The following is an 18,990-nucleotide window of genomic DNA, read 5'->3' on the forward strand; positions in this document are numbered from 1 at the left end:
ACATACAATCCACAGTTCCAAAGAATGTAAGTAACAAATATGGCTCAAGGGAGGATGGTTGAATCTCACTGAGAAGCAGAAACAGAGACCACCTCCAGTAGATAGACATGCCTCCCACTTGAGGCACGGGTTCATCTTCCCATCTTCAAATTTTTGACCCATAATTGCTCCTGTCTAAAGGAAATGCAGGGACAAAAATGGAGCAGAGTCTGAAGGGATTGGATCCATTCCATAAGCAGGCACCAAATCCTGAAACTATTACTGATGTCCTATTGTGCTTCAGAGAGCCTAGCATGGCTGTCCTTTGAGAGACTCTATTAGCAGCTGACTGAGACAGATGCAGATACTTAGAATCAACCATTGCATTGAGGTCAGGGATGACTATGAAAGAGTTAGGGGAAGGATTGAAGGAGCTGAAAAGGATTGGAACCCCATATGAAGAATCTACCCAGTATCAACTAACCCAGACTCCTCAGAGCTCCCAGAGATGAAACCACCAAACAAAAAGCATACATGGGCTGGTCTGTGGCCCCTGGCACATATGTAGCAGAGGATTGCCTTGTCTGGCCTCAGTAGGAGAGGATGTGCCTAATCCTGATTTAATGCCTCAGGGAAGGGGGAGACATCTGGGGTTGATGAGGGAACAAACTGGGTAGGAGAGGTTGTGGAGAGGGCAAAGGAGTTAGTGTGTGTGGACAAGCTAAAAAATATATGGCAGTGGAAACTCCAAGGAATCTATGACGGTGACCCTAGCTAAGATTCTTAGCAATAGGGAATATTATATGATTTTATAAATTATTAACCATTTCAACATTTAAAAGGTAGTAAATCATCCAAAGAGAGAGAGAAGCATACAGTCCAGAGAAACTATTGGCTTAAAAATAAGGAGAGTAAAACTCTATTGTGCATTTCTAGACTACTTCTAAACCCAGCTTATCTGTCGTGTGACTTTACCAGGGCAAGTGAGCCATAAAGACCAGAGAGAGGTTTTGCTGCTATGGAATGGAGCAAGTAGGAGATCTGAAGATTCTCTAGGTATTAAGTTGGGCCACTGATAGCAAGATGAGTCAAACTAATAAATATTCTCCATGATTCTGGAAAAAATGGAGTCTTGGAATATAGACAGCATAGGACAGACAAAGCCTAAGCAACCATGAATATATTGTCTACAGAAGATAACACACATATATAAGACTGGTAAGAAATTAGAAAGTTTAAAATTTATTTTAACTTTGATATTTCTTCCCAGTTTATATATCAAAAATTTATAGCTTTAGAGGTAGAGGTAAGTCATTTGAGGTGAGCTTTGACCCATAGATTGAACCCTTAGAAAACAATACAGGGCTATTCAATGACAACGTTTGAAAATATGTACATAAAATAATCTTGGAAGACAACACACAAATACTTGAAAAACAAGCTAAATCATGAAACATAATCACACATTTTAATAAATGGAAATCATGTGAATGCCATGTAGTTTATAATCTAGAAATCAATTAATTTGTGCCTTCTTAATAACAAAGAACACATGATCATCTCACTGTACTTAGTCAATATTTTTGGGGAAAATCCTGGATACATTTCCAATAAAACCCTCTAAGTCAAAATAGCAACAAAGGGTCAAGTATGATTTGCATAGCTATGGTATATTCCTCCAATTATGGGATGAGTTCAAGGCAAGCCTTGGCTATATAATTCAATCTTTCAAACAACACAAAGACAAAACAATAGAAAAACAAAAAACATAAATCCATCCGGAGCTGGAAATATGAAGAGGCTTCTACAGCATTCTTCATAACACATTAATTGTGAAGGAAGAAATATTTTCCCTAAGTGTTAAAATGGAACAGGGATGTCTTCCCTTGCTACTGTACCAGCATTGTACAGAAACTCTTTCCTTGTATTGTGAAAGAAAAGTGAGCATAAACATTGGAATGGGATGGCAAATACTTTATTGGCAGCTCACATTTTTTTGTGTGTAGAAATCATGAGTATTAAATGAAAATTGTAAGAATAATAAATCTTTGAGGCTATTAAGTAGAGGTTTATATGTGTACAAATTAATTTTTACATAATGTCAGGAGATCCTTCAAAATCCCAATTAAGAAAACTATTCACAACAAAATTAACCAGAACAAAAATTTAAACACATTAGTAAGATAAATGCTAATTTTATACATGAGAAATAAAATTTTAGTGAGAAGAATCAGAGAAAATCTAAATAAATGAGATGGTACCTATTCATGCATTGGAAAATTCAGTGATTTTAAGGCAGCATTTTTATGGGCATTAATTTTTGCTCTCAGTACAATCCCCATTACAGTGCTAGAAGACTGATTAAAAACTTTGTTAAAATTCAAAGGCTGCAGAATTGTTCAAACGGTTTTTGAAACTTAAAATTTTGAGGACTGAAACTACCAGATTTCAAAACTCAACACAAAACTGTACTGAAGGAGGGAGCATGTTTTCTCGTTCAGCTCACACAACTGAAAATTTAATGATTTTGTGTACAGCTGAGTAGAATTCTTTTGCAGAGGCATCACATTTTCACTGCTCATTGATCAGTTGAAGGGCATTTAGGTTGTTTCCATCTCCCAGCTATTGTGAATATAGTGGCAGTGAACATGCCCGAGCAAGACATCCTACTTATAGAGTAGGATGCCAAGCCCTTTGGACATATGCCAGTGAGTTGTATAGCTTAGTCAAATGGTAGATCTAAGTTTAGGTTTTGAGAATTCTCATTACTCATTTTTATAGTGGCTGCCACAATTTTCAGTATTTAGCAATGTGTATATATACATATATATGTGAATATACATGCACACAAATGCACAAACTCATCTACATACATATACACATACATATGACATACATATATACATACTTATATGTGCATGGAATAACAGTGAAAAGAGACACTATGAATTTGAAATACAATGAGGATGGATATATGAAAAGGAGATAAGCCTAGCACTCAGGAGGCAGAGGCAGGTGGATTTCTGAGTTTGAGGCAAGCCTGGTCTACAAAGTGAGTTCCAGGACAGCCAGGACTACACAGAGAAACCCTGATTCGAAAAACCAAAACCAAACCAAACCAAACCAAACCAAACCAAAACAAAACAAAACCCAATAAACCCCCCCCACCAAAAAAAAGGAAATAGGAAAAGGAAGGGATAAAAGTAACTAAATTATAATCTCAAAACTAAAAACTAAAACATAAAACAAACTGGCAATAAGTACAAGAATACAATATACCTTATAAAGGACTTTTAGCTGTACCAAATAAAAACTTTTACAACTTATATGGCAAATGGTCCAAAAATGTAACAGCAGAAGGTTAGGCCAGTAATTTTACCAGGGAACCTGTGTTGATAGTCATTTCACCAGGGAACCTGCATGCTGCTTTGGAATATACAAAAAGATGCTCAAACTTACATCAGAAGGAAAAGCAAATCACAGCTACTATGCTATGGCAACTGTCAGCAATAGTGGTCCCCAGGGGAAGCCCTAGCTATTGTTAAAGGTGACAAGTTCCCTTTGAGAAATGATTGAATTAGGTGGTCTCTTAAGAAGTTAAACAAACTGTATGAGGTTGAATTTTTATATATAGGAAACTATGCAACAAAAATAACATAGATACATACTAAAAGTTATATGTGAATTTTTTTAAAACCTAGGAAAAAATCAAAGAGGATAAATGAAATGTAGAACATTAAAAGAATAGGATCTATTTAGCAACAAAAAGGTACAAATGACTAGTGCATGCTGTAACAGACAAATATAAAACTTTGGAAAGAGAGATTACAGATATGAAAACTGTGTGGTATTTGATTTTGTTCACATGAAATACTTTTAAATCGTGGATTGTGAGAATCAGAGAGTAAATGTGAACGTTCTCATGGCTGGGCAACAGACATAAGAAGGATTAGCAGTTTCTATGAACATTCATAATGGTAAAAAATTTTAAAATAGCACTGTGGTAATGTTGCACAATTCTGTACGTTTATGAAAGCTATACACCTGGACATTAACAATGGTTATTTGTAATATTTATATATACTTTGGTAAAACAATAGTGATGATGATGATTGTGATGATAAGAACAACAACAACATTAATAGAACAGCACATATTTGGATTTTCAACTCAGATTCAATGGAACTCACTAGAATTTATCTACTGTTTCTAAAAACAAAAGGACAGCAACTAGTGAGTTAAAGATTGAGCCAATATTTTCTAAGACCCTGCTACCTTTTAAACATTTTTCTTGTTCTGTGCTATGAAGTGGCCAATTAGTCTTTGTTGCCTTGCAGATGTAGCTAGTCTATTTGGAGCTATACATACAAATGCCTTTTTTTTAAAAGTTAGAATTTCTTTTGGTTTATTTCAAACAGCTGCATCTCTGAAACCATAAGAAGGAGCTCCAGAGGAGGGAATTAATTTCTCCAACACTGCAGTCTTCTTTCCCTCCCCACCCCAATTTATTTATTTGTATCAAAGAGAAAAGTGGCATTTGTTGGGTATGTGGAAAGTGCAGGTATTTGTAATAGGTTCCCTTTCAGTTCATCTCACCTTATTTTCTGCCCACCCATAAGAATGTATCTCAAATTTTAAATGGATGTTAGTGCTGAATATAGCCTAGGTCCTTATTACCCCAAAGTGCTTTAGCTATTAGTATCATTCCACTTTAGAGTCTGTGTTTAGTGAACAAATACTTTCAAAACCATTGCACAATTGTCAAAAATATCTATTGACTACTTATTAGAAATTTATATGCTGAAATATTAAGGACATATTTTCTAAAAGTTCAGATGTTATTTGCACATATTTCTCTTTGCATAATTTATAAAATTATGCATAGTGGTACAAAACATGATTGTCTGTATGTTTTATTCATACATAAAACAGGTGTAAGTAATAAAGGTTCATAAATATATTAGCTTTTATGTAAGCTCTTCCTAACCCTTTTTGGTAATAATTCATTATAGTTTTATAGTTTGGACATCATCTAAATCATGTTGAGGGCTGGTATCTTCATGCATTTCTATTCACCCAGCAAATCATAGAAAGAGTTCTAAATTACAGAACATAAGCCTTTCTTCACTATTGTGGGAAAAGTCCTAATAAAGTCTACCATTAACCTGATAGTCTTCTGGGCTCAGCACATAGTAGAAGACACCCCTCATTGGCAGGGGTTCCCTTTCTCTGACCTTGTCTGGGCAGTCTACAAACCTCCCACAGGCCTCTACCTGCAGAATTTTATGTAGCCTTAGATTACAAGTTCAAATTCCCTTCTTCTGATAGATAAGGAACTGTTCTGCTAGTAACTGAGATTCCTTAAATGTTTCCCCAAGGTAATGAGGCTTTTCAGTACCCTAAGCCAAATGATCTTTGCCCATCGTGGGACTTTCTACCCATGTAATCCCAAACTATATAAGCCTTGTATCACCTCAAGTAAACATGATCTGCCTCCTTACAAGTGGTCCCAGTGTGCCTTCTTCACTGTATGTATTCACAGGGCTTCTGAAGGCCTAGTCTCTGCTCCTTTTGCCCCTTTGCCCGCCCCCTGCCCCCCATGGACCAACATTGGCCTACAGTCCCCAAGGTCAGGGAGGGGCACAGGCTATGAGTTATAAAAGCATTTGGAAGCATATATTTGTATTTATATTGCTTTTTAACTACTCCTGTAAATATCTTTATAGTGTTGGCCTTTAAGATTTGGGTTTCAAAAGCCATCCATCATGTCTACTATTCTTGGCACTTCAAAGAGACTTCACTAGTACATTTTACACCTGTTTATATTTTCTGTGTTGTGTTATCAAAACAGGATTGAAATGTTTATTAATTCCTTGGAAACAATAATAACACTATTCTACATTAATTACACAACATATATTTAGTACAATTATTTCACTAAAAGAGAGTGAGAGAATGCTGCCACCTGTTTCCCATTCTTCATATCGGCAGCTAAAATCTCACACTCATATTCATATCCAGTCTGTTGTGAACTCACACAATAGATAGCCTCTAAAAACACTACACTGGATATTCTTAAAGAATGAGAAGGATGAAGGCATAACCTGTGTTAGCATCACTCTGAAAGCAGGTTTGAGTTGGTGAATCCACAAAAACATCAAAGGTGTGTCAGCTTCCATCATACGTATTTTGAGAAATGTTTGACAAGGGAAATGTTATTAATCCAGTTTCTCTTCATGTTTCTTTTTAGACATTGTTTTAGTTTCCTATAAATAAGAACAATTTTTCTTCCATTTGCTAATTGTACCTACTTTATAATAGTTTTATAATACTTTTTTTTCTATGCTCATCTATATATGTCTGATAAGAGATTGTAAGAGATAGACAAATTACCAAAAACTTTGGTAACAAAGTTTTGGTAACCAAAATGAAAGCATACCAATGGCTGTTTTCTACTTTTTTTTTATATGTACAGGAAATAATCAGACTAAAAAGAAATTGTTCATCACAATACAGTTCATGTTCTAGCCCCAAAATCATAAATCATGGCAAATTTTATTTCTTCTTTCTGTATACTATTGTCCATACCATTTTGAGATGTCTAAAATTTGCTTTAAAGCTAACTAATTATTTGTAAATATTTTTGTATGTATCTTAAAAGGATATATTCAGTCATGACTAAAGCTAATAAGATCATTATATTTTTAGAAATTTGTATAGAAAAATTCAAAACATTCCTACACAAGCATATTAACATGGGTAATGGCTTCCTTTAGTCATTTAACAACCTAGCTATATATTTCAAAATATCATGTTGTGCATAAGTAGATACAGTTTTATTTACTGAATTTAAAATGTAAACCAAATTGGTATTCAAATTATTGGTTAATAAATAATTAGTATCAACCAAACTGCAATAAATCATAGCAAGCTTGGTTGGGCAGTACACAACAATAGGACAAAGAAAGTTTGAGAGCTCTGTTCAAGGTTGTGCCGACCTTTAGACACTTTACAAAAAGTCACATGTGGGGTTTTGACTGGGACATGGAGAGGACAAGGTGTAGCTACTAGTGTCTCCTGGTTTAAATGGGGAATCTCCCAGGATTGGCCACAGGAGGATTTAGATTTACATGGCTTACAAGATTAGGATTCTAGTTGATGCAGTGATTGAGTTATCATTGTTTCTGAACTAAGTTTGTGTGGTGTTTTCCTTCACAGGGCAGCTCAACTGGATTCTAGAGAGAAAGGTATGGTGGCAAAGCATGGGTTTGCCAGAAGTGCACCACAAAAGGCCATGGGAGTTTTGAAGCATGATGCTGGAGTGGTAGGGCCTCACCAGTGGGAACTTAGCAAGCTGGGTGGAGAAATTTCAGAGCTCTGAGTCAGAGTCTCCAAGAGATAAGAACAGGCCTGCCATTGTCTACCAGTGTCTGGCCGGTCAGCCCGTTGGTTCCTTGCAGGAAATAGTGTGGGATTCATTTTTAAATATTTCCTGCAACAGGTGGTGAACCAATGCATTGGGCAAGAATCCACTAGAAATTTAAGATTATTAGCCTGAGAGAGTTTTATTTTCTAAGTGAGAGAAAGGTGGTACTGGGACGAGTCATGTGGACTCAAGGGACGAGTCATGTGGACTCAAGCAAGGGAACCCTGAAACAAAGAGGGCTCTAAGATCCCCTGCTGTGGAAAGAGCTAAGATGGCTGCTGCCTACATCTTAGGTCAGATATTGATTTAACTGTGTATTTATGAGATTATTTGCTTTTAGGATAGATTTATATACAGATTTGCTCCGACTCAATGGGGAATCTCATCCATGGTTTGGAACTAGGATTGGGAAAATTAGTCACTGACTCCAAGTAGATAGAGAAGTGATAATCATCTACTATGAACAGGTATTAATTAATAGAAGTCTGTGGCTCCAGGCAGAGAGCATAACAGATAGATATTGTAACAGGTGTTAATAAAATAAATGTCTATGGCTCCAGGTAGAGAACCAAACAGATAGATATTATAACAGGATGGCTTCTCGAGGCACAGAGCTTAACAAGTAAAAAACTACCTGCTTTCAATAGGCAGAGTGAAAGTTTGAATTAAGTGCTTTAAAGATGCTATAAAGATATATTTCTCTAATAAGTTTTACAGGATACTCAAATTCTGTCTAACGTGGGGTCCATGGGAAATTTGGGTTTAAATCCTGATTTGACAAGCTGACTGCTTATAAGAATTGATAGATAAAAGTGTAAATCAATTGTTTTAAAGATGGCATAATAAGGTATGCAAGACAACTAACTCATATTCTCTAATGTGGTATCCATGGGAATTTTGAGTTATTATCCTGCATAGCAAAATAGAAAAGGCCTAAGAATAGGCACATACAGAATTTTAGTTTACTTCATTTGTTTTGGATTGTTTTAACTTTCAGAATGGGTGTGATTTTGAGTTTTGTGGTTATATTACTCCTCTGGGAGAGAGGTCTAAATAAAGTTTTTTCTGGTCACTGGCTCAAGGACCTGCTGATTTGGGAGAAAGGTTTTGTCTTTGCATTTTTAGAGAAGGAGATTAGTGCCTGTCCACCTTCCAGAGCGACATGGATCAGATGTGATAGAGGGAGACCCCCAGAGAACAAGATTCCAGAGAATCAAACAAAAAAGGTATCTTGATGATACTAAAATTTTGTTTTGAGATTTATGTATTACACAATATACAGCCTTGGTGAATTTCATTTTCAGCCATCCTGAACTGACCTGCTTTGAACTCCTGATCTTTTGGACTTTCAGCTGGATCCAGTCAGGACATAGACATCAAAGACTAAAACAATTATTGGTGTGGCCTTCTTAAGTCCAACCAACTCCCACATTTTCCCTACCCACCTCAGAGATATCTCAATGTCCATATTTAGCTTGAAGAAGTTATGAAGAGTCGTCATCCTAGTTCCCTAGATTTGGGGACTGGAGTAGATTATTCTCAGGTTGCCTTTCTGGGGAATTTAGAAGTGGTCATAATTGGAACAGAAAGGAAATAGCTAGAATTTATTGTGCAACCATAATCTCATCTGATAGAAATCTTTACAATAGTTACTAAGTTGAAATCATAATTTCTTATTTTGGTACGGAATTTATTTGATGCAGAATCAAGGTTTTCATTGGTATAAATTTCTTCTATTGATACAAAAATTTTCAAAGTTCAAGGCTTGGACCCAGTCCTTCTATAACTGTTATTATAAACTGATATGAGATATTTAAGCCTGCGAATAAAGGATCAAATAGCAAATTTTTGGCTCTGAGTTTATTGTTAGAGTGTTTTCAAGATCTTTTAATTAGAAATAGCTGAGGTTAGTTAATGGACAATAGTCCAGATTACTTTACATAGATAGTTTTCAAAAGTGTCAGAAATCCACAGAATATGAAATGTAATGTTATTTATTCACTTGTTACTGAGACAAATCTGTTCCCAACAGCTCCCCATTCATGGATTCAAAGAAGCAGCTGAGCATCTATACCTCCAGGTGAGGTGGTACATTGTGGATAGTTGGTCACTGGGCAGAAATTGCCTCTCTCTCCTGCAGACCTGTACCCACCTTGAGAGGACACAAGTTACAGGTTAGGGCATCTTAGTTCTGCCAAGAAGAATAAGCTAGTCCTTAATAATTCCCGTTTTTCAAGGTCTGTCAGAATATCCTGGGGCAGAAGTACCCAGAAAGAAGCTGGTGGACTGGGTGAAGAGACTCCTCCTCTGCTCTCTCTGCAAGAGTGGCTGCATCTGTTTTGAATTCTCTTCCCTCTTGAACAGATGTAAATCGTACTAGCTTCTCCTGAGGAGTCCTTTTCTGTCCCACTACATTACCTAGAGTGTGATTCCCATCAGTTCTCAATTCCAGGAGGCTGAAGACGGACGCTCCAACTTCCTGACTTACTGGGGCTGTATAGGTAGGCAGCTGTCTCTGCAATTTGTCTCAGTTCTGGAAGCTGTGTTAGGCTTCCTATATGTTCAGATAGTATTGGCTGCTCATTTCTGATGGGGTTGAAAGGTTACCTAAAGTCTCATAGCCTACCCCAGGCAATTTAACATTGAGAGAACATATTTGAGAAAATCATTTTCAGATAGTATAGGAGCTAAACCAGGATATAACATATGGATTTATAAGTCTTTTAAGTTAGGATAGATGACAGAGTGTTCTATTTAATTACAAAAATGATGGACTGGTCTATCTTGTACTTCATAAATCACAAAATAGTAATAGTTGTGCTCAATTTGTATCTGAGATAAAAGAGTTTTTTAAGTGAAAAAAAAAAGAAGTGACATGTGACTTTCTATTCACTTGTTACCTCCTTCCAGCCTAGCAAGGCTGGCTGTGACCACCTGCCACTGAGGTGGAGCCACCTGCTGTGCTGCTTCTCATCACTCTCCTTTGATGTGCCACTACCTGCTACCTGCCTGAGGCCAACCTGGTTCTCAGGTTCTCTGAAATCTTCAGGAGTTAGCTATGAACTGTGATTTGAACTGTAATTTTCTCATGTTCCTACTAAAAGGCTGACCTGACAACTTCAAAGGAACTTTGTGTGACTGGGAGTGGGCCTCCCCTCTTCTTTATAAAGCGTGTTTGCCAACATTAAAGTTAAGTCTTGATCAGAATACTGTCTTGACTCCATTTCTCTCTTTACTCGCCTAGATTCCCTCTTTTCTTTCAGTTCCAACATGCATCCCAGGCTCGAACCCAGACATGAGAGCAGCAGGCCAGCCCCAACATTCACTGATTTATATATTTAAAATAAGCTATATTCCTAAGGATTTAATGAAAATACTGTTTTAAGATATTTAATTTTGTATAGAACTGTGTTCTCTAAGGATACATAAAAGTATTTATAAATTTGGTAGTAACCATTGAAGTGTCCATAAAAATGGAAAATATTTTATTATTTTAGGAAGAAGAAAAACCAAAGTGTGGGTCCTTTAGCCCTTCTTAGAAGAGGTAACAAAATACTCATGGGATCAATTAAGAAGACAAAGTGTGGAGCAGAGACTGAAGGAAAGGCCATCCAGAGACTGCCCCACCTGGAGATACATCCTATATACAGTCACCAAACGCAGACAGTATTGTGGATGCCAAGACGTGCTTACTGACAGGAGCCTGATATGGCTGTGCCTGAGAGGCTTTGCCAGAGCTTGACAAATACAGTGGTGGATGCTTGCAGAAAACCATTGAACTGATCATGGGATCCTTAATGGAAGAGTTAGAGAAAGGACTGAAGGAGCTGAAGGGGTTTGCAACCCCATAGGAAGAACAACAATATCAACCAATCAGAGCTCCCAAGGTCTAAACCAACCCCAAGGAGTACACATAGAGGGACCCATGGCTCCATCCATAGATGTAGCAGAGGATGGCCTTGTCGGGCATCAATGGGAGAAGAGGTCCTTTGTCCTGTGAAGGCTTGATGCCTTGGTGTAGGAGAATACCAGGGCAGGATGGTGGGAGTGGGTGGATGAGTGGGTGGGGGTATACCCTCATAGAGACAGGAGGGGGGATGGGATGGGGCTTTCTAGGGGGAAATCAAGAAAAGGGATAACATTTGAAATGTAAATAAATAAATATCCAATAAAAAAAGAAAAGGAAACTCAGAGAGATATAATGTGTATTTGCTAGAAAAATGAGGTTCCAAAATAGTAATTTTTTCCTTCATTGTGAAAAATGAAGGGAATTTAATTTTGTTTTGAGAATAGAATATTTATAACAGCAAATTAGAAGCATTTATTTTCATTATTCTTGTAGTTTAGACTTTTTCTAATTCAAGTAAACAATAATGAATTAGAGAAGATAAGACAAATAGAAAATCTTTTAATATCAAACATAAATAATGACACGAATAGGCAGATACACTGAAATGAGTGCCTGTTGATTTAGAGGAAATGGTTTAAGATTTTTAATATATCTTACAAAAATAACTTCGGCATTACCAGTAAATATTATGCTATTTTGGTTTATGGTTTGAAAGATCTGAAATAATTTTCAGCAAGTAACATTCTCTGAAAAATGACCCCTAAAAGTACTAATTGGACCCAATATATAAAAACTGTCTAAAAAATAAAAACCAAATCTAAATGGATACTACAGCTATAGAATGGATTTTATAAGGTTGAAATGATAGAGAGAGAGAGAGAGAGAGAGAGAGAGAGAGAGAGAGAGAGAGCGCACTAGGGTGTTAAATGTTTTCTCTTGTATTTTCAATTTGAACAGCATATAGATGTTAAATTATCTTTCTGTGCTAAAAGAAAAAAAATACCCATTTTAACAGAAAAACAACATTAGATTTCTAAGTGACTAGTCTTCTTTGGAAATAGATTTGCAATTGCATCTGAGAAGATTGTAGCCTCCCCTCCTTAAACCTTAAACCTCCCTGCGAAGGTTAAACTGTTTGCTCAGGGCACTGTTTGAGCTTCCTGCTCAATCGTTCTGCCACGTCCACTGCTGGAACCTGCCGCTTTGCTGTTCCGGAGCCATACACGCGGTCACCCTGCTACTGGACGCCAGGATTATTTGGCGGGAATCGGGCCCCTCTTCCCCTCCTTCATAACTGCGTGCGGAATAGTAAAATTGAGCTTTGATCAGAATCTGCTTTGACTTAGCTACATCTTTTTCTCGCGCCGCCTAGTCCCTCTTCTCTTCCAGGTTTCTTTTTTTGTTTTGTTTTTGTTTTTGTTTTTGTTTTTGTTTTTTTTGAGACAGGGTTTCTCTGTGTAGCCCTGGCTCTCCTGGAACTCACTTTGTAGACCAGGCTGGCCCCGAACTCAGATATCCGCCTGCCTCTGCCTCCCGAGTGCTGGGATTAAAGGCGGCGCCTCTTCCAGGTTTCTAAAATGCCTTTCCAGACTAGAACCCAGACCAGTGAGCTGCTGGCCAGACACAACAGAAGACAAATGCTTTCTGAAGTAATCATGAAAACAAACAAAAGACCATATGCACCATGTGACATCCACCTTTGGTATAGCGAACACAACAATGACTTTGAAATTTAACAAAATTTTCAATTTCTACTGATTGGACATGAAAAACAGATAATACACAGTAATTGAGGAAGTTACCCAGGGTATATTTAATCAATTTGAAAATTTTATGTCATCCTATACTTCAAAATAACTGAAATCTCATTATCAATGTGAAAGTTGCATAGTTTTTCAAGAATTTCAAACTCAGGAAATACAAAGAAATACAGAGATGGTTATGCTGGAGGAGATGCAGGAACCATGCCAATGAAATACTGTGTGAGACCCTAGGTTGTATCTTGAGGCAGTAAATAAAATAATTGATTAGTAGAGAAACTCAAAATGAGAGTAAGACTTAGGCCTGTTTTAATAACATATCCATGTTGATTTCCTTTGATTAATCAATTTAGGTTAAGTTCATGCAAATATAAGGAAAACTGAGCAATGAACTGGCAGTACAGCAATCTGTACTGTTTTCTGGAAGTTCAAAATGATTCCAAAGTAAGGAGCTTAGACAGTCTATTATCGGCTTTGATCTATAAATAAACACAAGTAATCTGAAAGCTCAGCATGATTGACAGTGTTCACTGTGGATAAACACAGAGGAATCTGATGGTAAGTTCTGCAGGCATCTATTTTCTCTAAACTCAGTGACCATATTCAGCAGTGCAAAATACACAGACATGTGGTGGCCATGATGCTTCCTGAAGCAGTGATTGTGAGTGCTGCCAAATCATGCACTGTTCGAGATACAGCTAATGAAGACAAGATCTGTGCGATTCAGTGACTCTTCATGCAAAAATCATGTGATTAATTTTGTATGATTGTGTATGTGTGTCTGTGTGTGTGCTGACATGGATAGTCTGCTATTTTTAGACGTGTTCTAAAAAAGATATATAGAGGGTTGTTTTCAAAAATTTAAGGAGCCATTTAAACTGAAATACAAATACTTATGTCCATTTGACACCGGAATCAGAAATTAGCAGATAGTTCAGTTTGCTTTACCTGAAACTGTGTGATCCTTAGAGTCTCTGGTTATTTTTATCCTTGCATGAGGAAAGATGTAGTGCATTGTCTTCCCATTCATCTGCAGAATCTAGGACATACAAGGGATTAGGTGAAAAAAATCAGTAATAAAAAAACCTTGACATACATTGTGGAAATTTATACTTGTTCAGTTCAAAGCACACCAATTAAATCAATGAAGATCTACCAGAAGGTTCTTGGATGATATCAGCGGAAGAATTTATAGACACACTGCATAATGAGTCCTTTCTGAGTTCACTGGTGTTTGATATATAACCAATCACGTTTGCACACTAGCTTGCTTTGTTTAGAGAATCAGTGAGCATGTTTATCTGGTTTTCAAGGATGTTTCTGACTACAGTGGCATGTATTCACCTGATGGCCATGAATAATTTATATTGACAAAAGCCTGTACCTGATTTTGCACTTGAAAAATCAGGAAATGAAAAGATATTCCTAACCATTTAGTATTTAAGTGAAACTAGTGGAGAAAACCAAGGGATTTCCTCTCTTGTCACATTCCTTCACCCTAACTAGGACTGCGATATATTTAAGGTGCTTGAATTTTATCGTGAAAGTTTCCTGAGGATATCTGCTTGATTCATATTTATACTAATTCTGTCTAAATGAATAAAGACTTGGTTTACAAGTGCTTCTCAATTCTAGCTTTATATTCAAAGGTTATGATACTGACTGAGCTATTTCTTATTACTACAGGGATTCCTAAAGAAGAAGGAGAAACACTAAGGCTACCTTTGTGTTTGTGTTTCCCACTCTATTACATAGCTTGACTTTATTTTAACGCCATAGATTATTCCTTAAAATTCGGACATAATACCTCACTCTTATTTCAATTATTTTATAATGTCCTATAGCTTTAATGATAATTTTAAAGTCGTTTTCCTGATTTGTTAAAAATAAACTAAGGCAACACTATTTTGAATTTAGAGTTTCCTTCCATTTTATAAATTTGTTACTGCAGATGAAATGTAATAGTGCATAGACTGCAGTTGGTAAGAGTAAGTAGGCTTTTTAGTGTTTTATAAGTGAATCGTTGTCACTTATAAAACATCATGAGACGTTTATAAGTGAATAGTTACATTTTAGTCAGTATCTCTAATGTTTGGATACTGAATATCTTCATTTTCGTGGTTGTTTGCTTAGAGTATCTCCATACAATTCCCACAGTTTTTAAGACATTAAACTTCTACAGTTATGATATGGATGAGCCATTTTAAAGCAGAACTACAACTGCAGTTAAATGCTGACAGGGTCTTCTAGAAAATGGACTTACAGGGCAGCTGTTTTTACCAGTATTAGCAAGAGCCAAATGGAGGTTAAATGATACACCAAGGTGCTAGTATCTGTTATCATGGATTTTGATGATTCTATATCAAGATTGTTACCTACTTGTATCTCAGAAAAGGCATTGTTCTCTTTTCCTAACCTTTAATACTTTCATGAGTTGAGTCAACATGTTTATGAAGTAATTAAATTACCATTAGTATATTTTTTACTCATTCATCCACTTCGATTAGCACAAATGCTTGCTGTAGGGAACAGACGCCTCACAGTTTCTCAGGACTATATTGGACACTGCCCACTTATATGTCAGTGTGTTGTTAGTGTGTAGACTGCTATATTTTGTATGATTATAGTAAAAAACATGAGACATGGACAGTACTAAAGAATAAGGGAAAGAGACTTTTTTTTTCTGTTTTGTAGCAACGTGGTACTGGTTGTATCAAAGATGCCTTAGTGCATGACATCATATTCATGACATCCTGAGTGGCCAGTGTGCTTAGCAAAGTGACCAGAGTCTAGAGTGTTCAGAATACAAATGTAAGAAAAGCATGGTCTCTTCAGAGGAGACTAATATACCCCAAGGCAGGAACATCGGGTTTGCATATATCAGGATCTCTACAGAGAATGGGAAAATAAAATCATATCTAACATGATGGCCTTTTACAACATTCAAGTAAAAGACATTGATCTTCCCCATGAAAAAAGTCATAAAAATAAATAGGTTATATGGTCTATACATTTAGTAAAGAACATTTAGATTATTCTTGAATAGTGAAAACCTTAAAATGTACATATTGGGAAAAATACTGATTTGGTAAATTTTGTAGTTAATATGATTGTAAATATAGTAATTTTTTCAGAAATAATTCTGTATCCATGTAGTGTTTTGTGTATAATATAATATTTATACAAAAGACAAACTCATGTATGAATTAAATCAATTGGATTTTATACTCTTTCCTCCTATGGCACTTCATGAGAATGAATTCTTGTTGTTCATGTTTTCAAGTAACAGCATCTCTGTTTATTGGCACCAAGAGCTCAGTATTACCTTTGATTGCCAGAGATACAAAGAAGTGAATAAAATGAAAATGCCATTTTGTTATCCTCTAGATCAAAATAAAGTTCTTGAGTTGAAGAGGAAAACAATATTTAAAGATAAATATCAATGCAGAAAAGTATGAACATTAAAATTCATATACTTAAACTTGGAAAAGCTTATGTATTTAAGGCATATGTTATCTTCTATATCAAATCCTTTTAGGAAACATATAAAGAAAACAAATTATTGCCATAACCATCAATATGTCTGTTACTTGTGGAAGAAGAGTCTGTAACCTGAAGGGGGCACACAGCTTTCTGGGGCAAGCCATGTTCCCTGTCTTGGCTCTTTAGTACTTGTATGGCTCTTCCATTTATAGTACTTTATAACTTTATGCATGTGCCATTTTGATCACTGAATATTATTTCATAGTTTAATTGATACTACTGCAAAGTTTCCTTTTTAATGTAAGATTTTTATTGGCAAGAAAATATCATATGATTGTTATATTCACCTAACAAGGAACTTTATTCTATTTATTGAACTAGCCTGAATCTTATGAAACAGTCCTCATAGACCCTATTTAACTACATATTTAAGATATCATGGACTATGTCCACAGTCAAAGACAATAATCTTAACATATTAGTACTAGAACACTAAAAACAAAATGTCATCTGTAATATGTATATAATCTATCTAAATAGAACAGAAGAGAATTTTAGAAATGTATTGGGATAGATATAGATTGCTTCATTGTATTCTCAAATAACATTATGTAAAATTTTGTTGAAGAACTCTTGAGTATCCATGGAATAGGGTCTGATAGCAAGGGGAATGAGACTTGTGGTTTCTATAGCAACTGTTACTATGATTTTGTTAACATATTCTGGTTCCTATGATTTTGTCTAGGCTTGTAGTAAGCACTAAGCTACAGAGATCCAGCAGGATAATAATTAATAATTATACTAGTTTTATTGTTGTGGACATTAATGGCCAGATCTTTATGAAAAGAGTAGAGATAATACTTATAAACATAATTTTAAGAATAATAAGACAACAAAATTAAACACAATCTGACAATTGTAATAGAAAGAAACAAAGGTATGTAAACATTTAGTTAATACAATCCCAAAGAAGAATTAAATAAAAACATTAAAAGAGAGTATTTATAATACATAGAGAATTATCTCAATATTTTCCTCAAAGGAAACAGTATATAGAAAAACAGAACACTTGATTTTTTTTGTAGAATTATATCTGATAGATTTACCATAAAAACTGAAGTTGATTCAGAAGAAATGAAATTTCTGTACTGATAGTAGTTACACATACAAAAATGTTTTATTTTACTCCTCAGTATAATAAATATTTTCTAAATTAAAACACTGTAAATTTTACTAAGGCCAAGTAGATCATCTTAGCTGTTTAAAATATGGTTGTCATTTAAACCAAGATATCACAAAGAGGAAGAATTGAGGCTCTAATGTAAGTGAAATGTCAGCTATGTCTTTTGTGTCTACTTGAATGATCAGAATGAGCATGCTTCCTCGAAGTATCTGATATACTAGGAATATTGATTTAAATCCACTTAGAATGTCCCAACTACACTTCCTCCAAGGTTCAGCAACACTTTACTTCCTCCAGAAGGAGCAAGCAAATAAGGGGTAAGTGTGCTGGTATCACCCTCATCTGATTGTAAAATTTACTTCTAAATTTAATTACTTACATTATGAGAAGAGCTATGTTATGAATTGTTAAAAGATAAAATCTAAAAAGTGACTATAAAGCAATTAATATTTCCATATGGTAGACTCTTAAAGTATAGGTTTCTCTCTTTCCTTCATGTGAAATTTTCCTTCTCTCATACCTAACTTTACTTGCTTTTTTGTCTCTAGAAATACTTTAATAGGAAAACACAGACAACCACACACATTTATATTACACAATGGTCTTGTAACCTCCTCGGGAGCTCCATGTATTTTCCTTGTAAATTCAGTACTGGAGATAGTCTATTCATATAATAATCATTTATTACATGAATGAATCATTTAAATTGTATTCTAGAAGCAATACAATGCTTATCAAGATTATTAAATAAAGCACTTTCTTCAGTACATGATTGAAAGTAAACAGTTTTGAACTTGCCTGGCAAATAATTAGGTTAACAAACTAGTCTACGTTAGAACTGACTCTTGTTGCTAACAAGTCCATGAGACTGCAAACTTTCATACTTACTTGCTCTTGATGTTGACTGAGGGGTCTAGAGTGAACCAGTCTTTCTGGCAGTTTCCGGTCCAGACCATGGCCATTTTCCAACCGAGACTCCCTGGGTTTATCAAACCAATCCGTTTCCTCCCGACGCAAGTGATAGGCTTTGGGGACCAAGGAAACATCATACATTGCAACTGCAACTAATACAGGTGATAGAGGGAAGCAAACGGTCTGCAGGATTAGCATGCACTAGGCTTGTTAACCACAGCATGCATTTCAGACATCAGTCCCATCAGAACTAGAGACATTTCCAATCGTATCTACACATTTTCATACAACAGAATAACCTAGAAAAGGAGAGGCACACAAATGCACAACATCTCACAGTAGAGTAAAACACCACAAACTTACATTTTAAATCAATAGAAATGAAATTTAGACAATA

The 18,990-nt window shown here is 35.8% G+C and overlaps 1 protein-coding gene across 3 annotated transcripts in view; it reads right to left on the reverse strand.

Annotated features, from left to right (window-relative positions):
* Pclo (piccolo presynaptic cytomatrix protein) overlaps positions 1-18,990 on the reverse strand; it is a 359,262-nt gene that overhangs the window by 140,876 nt on the left and 199,396 nt on the right. For 2 of the 3 annotated variants that reach the window (XM_029477261.2, XM_085836473.1), the window contains exons 8-9: positions 18,570-18,706; positions 13,964-14,054 (exon numbers count right to left, since the gene is read on the reverse strand). In XM_029477261.2, coding sequence (XP_029333121.2) covers positions 13,964-14,054; positions 18,570-18,706 — 228 coding nt within the window. Of the gene's footprint in view, positions 1-13,963; positions 14,055-18,569; positions 18,746-18,990 lie in introns of all 3 variants that reach the window. The other variant, XM_085836472.1, reaches the window with a different exon arrangement.

Source organism: Mus caroli, unplaced genomic scaffold (assembly GCF_978045245.1).
Source record: "Mus caroli unplaced genomic scaffold, Mus_caroli_1 scaffold_4, whole genome shotgun sequence".
Classification (NCBI taxonomy): Eukaryota; Metazoa; Chordata; class Mammalia; order Rodentia; family Muridae; genus Mus; species Mus caroli.